The following is a 5,772-nucleotide window of genomic DNA, read 5'->3' as shown; positions in this document are numbered from 1 at the left end:
ATTCTTTTATGCTTCTTTTAGGATGTTACCTCTTTTAGTACAATAACCATGATTTTGTGTTGAAGCTTATACAAAAACATAAAAGTTAAAGAAAGTGTAAAATCGTACCCTAATTAAATGGCATATCTATATGATACTAAAGCAGTTAAATTACGGAGTAATTCTTAATACTAAAATATGCTAAAGATTATGGGTTAAATTCTGATTTGATTTTGCCTTTGCGCGATAGCGCAACGGGTCATCTAGTTTCTTTAATAACTGGATTGTGCTAGGCATTGTTTCTTGCATCATGATAAACAGTTTCAGTGACTGGGCCCCAAATGATCGGTCGATGCGATGCATGTGCCCAATGTATGTTTTTTTCCTGTCAGAATAATCAAAGTAAATGCACACCATGAAACATCTGAAGAACACATGGATTTTATTTCAGGGACATACAATTCATGATTCATGAAGCAAAGATAAGTCATCAACATCAAGTTTTCATAGCTATGTTCCAAAGTTCTACCTATGCCAGCAAATCCTCGAAGCCAGGTTCACATTGGAAGCATGGGTTAAGAACTGCTTCACTAACTGGCAGGAAATTGCGCGCTGCTCTCTGCTACCCGTGGAAACAGCCATTTACCAAACAATTATATACAGCGTCCTTCATTTACATAACTTAGACAACAATTTACTTCCGGAACAGCAGCATCAGCTTCTATATGTTGTTTCATGTCAGCAGCGTGATGGTCGCTTGTACGTCGGTGGTAATGATGGGCAGTTCTCGTTCATTTTCGCATACGGCTCTATCGAGTTGTACTCGGGTAGCTCCATCTTGTACTCCCCGAGTATCTGGCAGAACGGAGGCTTATCTGCCTCACCATGACACCAGCTCGGAAGATTCACATGGTTGTCCTCGAAAATCTTGAGCATGTATGCATCCCGTATCTGAGGCAGAAGGTAATTCAGTAACACAGGACCAACCAACCAAAGAACAAGAGTTAATGCATTTCTACATCTAAGACTGGTTTAGAACTTTCAGAGTGGACATAAACATATATCATGTGAAAGTATAAAAATGGCTTCAAGAGAAACGTCATAGTTAATGGGATCAAACATTAGTTTGTCTACAATGAACAGCAAAGAATAGCATGTCCAATTTCAACTATGACAGATGAAGGGACTTGTGACACTTACAGTAAACTCGGTGACCTGAATCGACTCTGTGAAAGGAGCAAACACTCCAGCCTCTTTGTACACTGCAAGAATGAAGGAAACACAAGTGGTTGATTTACCATCACTGTATACCCATTCATCTTGCTCAGGGATGGTAAGCAGTTGATCAAAAGACATGCCACGACTTTCAGTCTCAACAATGATACCCTTGAGGTCCAAACCCTGCACAGCACAGATAACATGAATTTGATAACTGACAGGCAGTTAGAAGCAGGCAAACTATTAACAAATCTTTAGTAGAAGAAAGTAACAGCTAATCACGGCAAGCCTATCATTTCAATTTTCATTTAAGCCCCAGAGAAAGCTATGCAATTATTGTACTCCCTCCGGTCTCTTTTAATTGACTCGGATTTAGTACAACTTTGTACTAAATTTGAGTCAATTAAAAAAGAACGGAGGGAGTATTTAAGTTGCAGTGGAAGGCTAGAGCCTAAAAGTACACATATAGCCAGAACAGAACTCAGGTGGAAAAAAAAACTCATAAGAAACCGCAACCCCTACTTACCCTTCTGTCAGCTTGAATCACTGCAAACTACAGGGCCCTTTACCTTACCAAACAAAACAAGACACAGTAAAAAGTAGTTTACAAACCTCAGTCCCAAGTCGTTTGTTAAGAGCTTCATTCCACATGTTGGCAGCATAAAGTGGTTGTAATCTAGTCCACATCGACATAACAGCCATTACCTGAAAAACAGTATTGAGCAATTCAAACACTACCTTTACCATGCAACTTAAAGAGCAAGGTTCAGGAAAGCGGAAAAAAGCGTCGCTTATGCACGCTAAAGCGCAATGCGGAGGCCTTCCGCATCGATAGCATAAGCGCTTAAGCAGAAAAAAACGGAAAAAAGATGGGAAAAGGGCCGCTTATGCACGCTGAAGCGCTAACCGGAAGGCCACCGCACCGATTACGCATAACGCTTTCTTGAACCTTGTTAAAGAGATCATGTGCTTTCTTCTGCATTGACACGTGTTTCCAAGTATGTTTCCTACCCTTTTAACAAGATAATAACTAAGAACATATGTCCAAAACATGAAACTTGGTTCTATTTTTATTTAGATTTAGACAACAGATTTAATATGGCCACATCAATTAAGTAACTTGATAAGATGACTCCCATTAAAAGCAATAGGTTGGTTGGCATTGGCACAAATTCCTATCTGATCTGCACAGGTAAACTACATAGGCACTCGAAACATAACAAGCAATACGTCTAAACACTGATAAATCTGGAACTAAACATGTAACATGGTTAAGGTGCAAACAGAAAAATAATGAAGGCTTTGAAAAGGCTGGGGAGATTTACCAGATTAGCATCAAGGGGAGGTGGATAATTGTCGCCTATAGTATCAATCCAGCTAAATATCATGTTATGATAGCCATAGGGCTTTCCAGCCATGCTCCGGGCAAAATCCCAAGCAGCACTTTCGTTGAATCTAGAACGTATATCAGGGTGCAATGGCAAAAGGGCTATCTGAGGATTTGATCCATCCTTGAGTGCCATTTCCCACCACTCATCCCAAGGAACTATAGCAATAATTTCTTCTCCCTGTTATTATGATTCAATATAGTCAAAACAAATCAGGACTGAAGTTATTTGAACAGGAAGAACATACATGGAACACTCGTATACACTTTTTTTTGGAAAAGAGTAGTGTTACTCTGCAGCAGATACACAAAACTGACCAGGCAGCTAGTTAAAGCCATAAGGACATAAAAATCATCCTCGGAATAAGAGCAATGTAGTATAACCACTGTAAGGATATTTAAACCAAAAGGATGAGCGTAATGATAAGAACTGAGAAGTATGAACTTGGGTTATTCTTCATTATTTTCAGTATATCCAGAAGGTGATAGGAATAGTAACAGTGTTGATTATGTTAGTGAAAATGATTAGGGTGAAGATAAGAAATATAGTAACAACAGTCAGAGCAGGTTATTAATCGATATGTGACACCATACATCACATCAACAAATAGAAATGAACAACGAAGATTCAATTGATACTATAGCAAGCTATAGATTACCTTTTCATTCTCAAAGCCTGATTCTGCAACCCAAAGTTCACCCTTCTCATCTTTCAGGCAGACAGCAGTATGACCAGCAAATGCACCAGTTACCCATTTCTCTAATGTCTCAAACCCACCCCATCGTCCTCTAATCTTTGACAGAGCCAAAAAGTCACCGGATTGAATATCTTCCTTTCTAATATTAGCAACCCAAGGTTGAGAGCGTTTCTCAAATGTAGCTCCCATATGCTTCTCTAAAAAGGCCAAGTTGGAATTTTGCCCCCAGCCAGTGTTTGAAAACAAAGGCAGGACATCAATCAAAGATAACAAAGTCCCAAGCATCCCAGATGGCATGAGAAAAACAGAGATGCCATGCTGCTTAACCTGATAAATACATGGAAATCAATCAGTCCTTACTTACATAGGGTACTGAAACGCTTAAGGGAACTTTCAGAAAGAGAACACACATATTCCAGTTCTGCTTCTTCTTCCCATGAAGTTATCTCCAAAGTGTGGTCGCGGGCCGCAAAGTAGTAATCCCATGTTATCCTATATGGTGTTGCAAACACATAAAGATCCATGCATGTCCAGCTCTGAGCAGAAGCAGTCTGCATAACCGGAAGACATGTCAAGTTGTCAACACAAAACCCATGTTTACTCAGATAGTCTGACCATCTAAACAGCCAATGTTCACAATCACAAAATTGTCAAGTGCAGATAAAGTCAACCCAAATATTGTTCTTATAAAATGGCTGTTGAAGGATCGGTTGAACCAAATACTGAATAGCTAAGATTCTTCTTTTAAAATGGCTGCTGCAAGATAAGTTGAAGCAAATATTTAATAGCCACCGAGAAGCTGGTATGTATATAATACTATTCAGCAGCTAAAGCACAATAGTTGGTGTACTTGTGCATTACCACAGCAAGCAAACGAGGTAATGGAGCGAAAATAAGTTGCAAATTTCAATTTGAGTAAAAATAAAATTCTATAAATCACCAAATAGTAGTTACCATTAGGAACCAACTACTTCAAATACATGAGTTCAAAATACAAAAAGAAAAACCTATAACAATATGCATTTGCATGAAGTAAAGACTATCGAAATTACAAGAGTAATAATGCAATTAGCCATGATGTTGTGATTCTAGATTCTACTTTGCAGTGCTCCTACCATTTATGATGATTTTACCATGTCTAGCGACTGATTTTACGGTCGCCGCTCAAGGAAAAAAAATCACAAAATAGATCAAGAAAACCTACTATGGGAAGTTCATTCATAGCGGGGAGATCCTGGTCCCGGCAAGCAAGATAGAAATAGAGGGGAGACATCGAAGCTAATGTGCGCATTGAAAGTGGAGTTCGGTTATCCCCTTTCCTAATTATAACAACTAAGCAGCAATGATGCACTGGATCAACTCTTCCTAATTTGCACTAGACCACTCATATAGCATCTCAACTACTCCAATACGTAAGCAATTAGCAGCTACACGCTCAAGAAGTCGTTCCTAATTTCACATGATGGAGCAAAAACTGAGGCAAGGGGATTCGAGGTCTGAGTCGCGGACCTTGAGGCGGAGCACGGCGCCGCCAATCTGGGTCCCGTTGCGGTCGCCCGGGGTGAGCTGGATGGCGGCCTCGTTGACGGCGAAGCAGGAGCCGTTCCAGGCGGCGGGGGCGGGGTCGCCCGGGGCGACGGCGGCGACGAAGGAGGGCAGCAGGTCGACGGCGCTGTGGAGCGTGTTCATCACGGGCCACGCCACCTGCCGCGGCAGGATCGGGAGCACGTCCCCCGGGCTGAAGGGCAGCTTCAGCCCCATCGCCCCGTCGCTCCGCGGCAGCCCCGCGGTCAGCGCGAGCAGCAGGAGGAGGGCCCAGAGGCCCCGCCGCGGGGCCATCGCCGCCGGCAGCGGGCGGGGGGCGTGCGCGGCGGCGGTTGGGTTCCCGGCCCGCCGATTTGAGATTTTTTGTTTGTTCCGGTGAGGAGGAGGAGGCTTGCGCGGTGGGGGAAGGTGCCGTGGACGCGGAGTTGAGTCGTCGGTCGCTGGAGCTTTCAGGACGGAGGTTGCCGTGGCGTTTGGGGTTGGACTTTGAGGGGATCTGGTTGGGCACTTGGGCTCGACTTCGGGTCCCACTATGGTGTGGGGACGGTTTCTTCAAGGCTTCCGGTTACTGGGACCCATGCCGTGTTGCTTTTGGATATTGTTTTCTATTCATTTTTCTTGCCTGTACGCGGCATCTTTTTTTTTCCCTGGAGAATAAGTATCAATATATAGTCAATAGTATAGAAAAAAGACTAAGACGATTGATACAACGCCAAGAAAGCTACAACTCCACTTCACGATAGAACGCCAAGCGACAAACAACACATCCGACGATAAACGATAAACGACTCTCCTTGCCCATCATTCTACCACGTATGGCGAGAAGAGGAGCACATGGCTTGAGGACCGCGTCACGACCAATCAAGACAACATCGAAGATCGACCTCGACTCCGAGGCAGCCCGGACCAACATACCCCCCCCCCCCCCCTCAAGCGCCTAGAGGA

General features: G+C 43.1%; 1 protein-coding gene across 1 annotated transcript; it reads right to left on the bottom strand.

The window, feature by feature from the left end:
- Positions 1-402: 402 nt before the first annotated feature.
- Positions 403-5,261, bottom strand: LOC127303924 (uncharacterized). The gene is made up of 7 exons (XM_051334637.2): positions 4,792-5,261; positions 3,693-3,833; positions 3,244-3,609; positions 2,523-2,765; positions 1,810-1,902; positions 1,180-1,380; positions 403-930 (listed from the first exon to the last, which is right to left on the bottom strand). Exons 1-7 carry the CDS (start codon positions 5,119-5,121, stop codon positions 718-720), a joined length of 1,587 nt encoding a protein of 528 aa, XP_051190597.2. The 5' UTR covers positions 5,122-5,261; the 3' UTR covers positions 403-717.
- Positions 5,262-5,772: the final 511 nt, after the last annotated feature.

The sequence above is a fragment of the Lolium perenne genome, chromosome 5, assembly GCF_019359855.2.
Source record: "Lolium perenne isolate Kyuss_39 chromosome 5, Kyuss_2.0, whole genome shotgun sequence".
Lineage (NCBI taxonomy): Eukaryota > Viridiplantae > Streptophyta > Magnoliopsida > Poales > Poaceae > Lolium > Lolium perenne.
The sequence above is the reverse complement of the archived record's forward strand: the minus strand, read 5'-3'. Positions and strand labels throughout refer to the sequence as shown.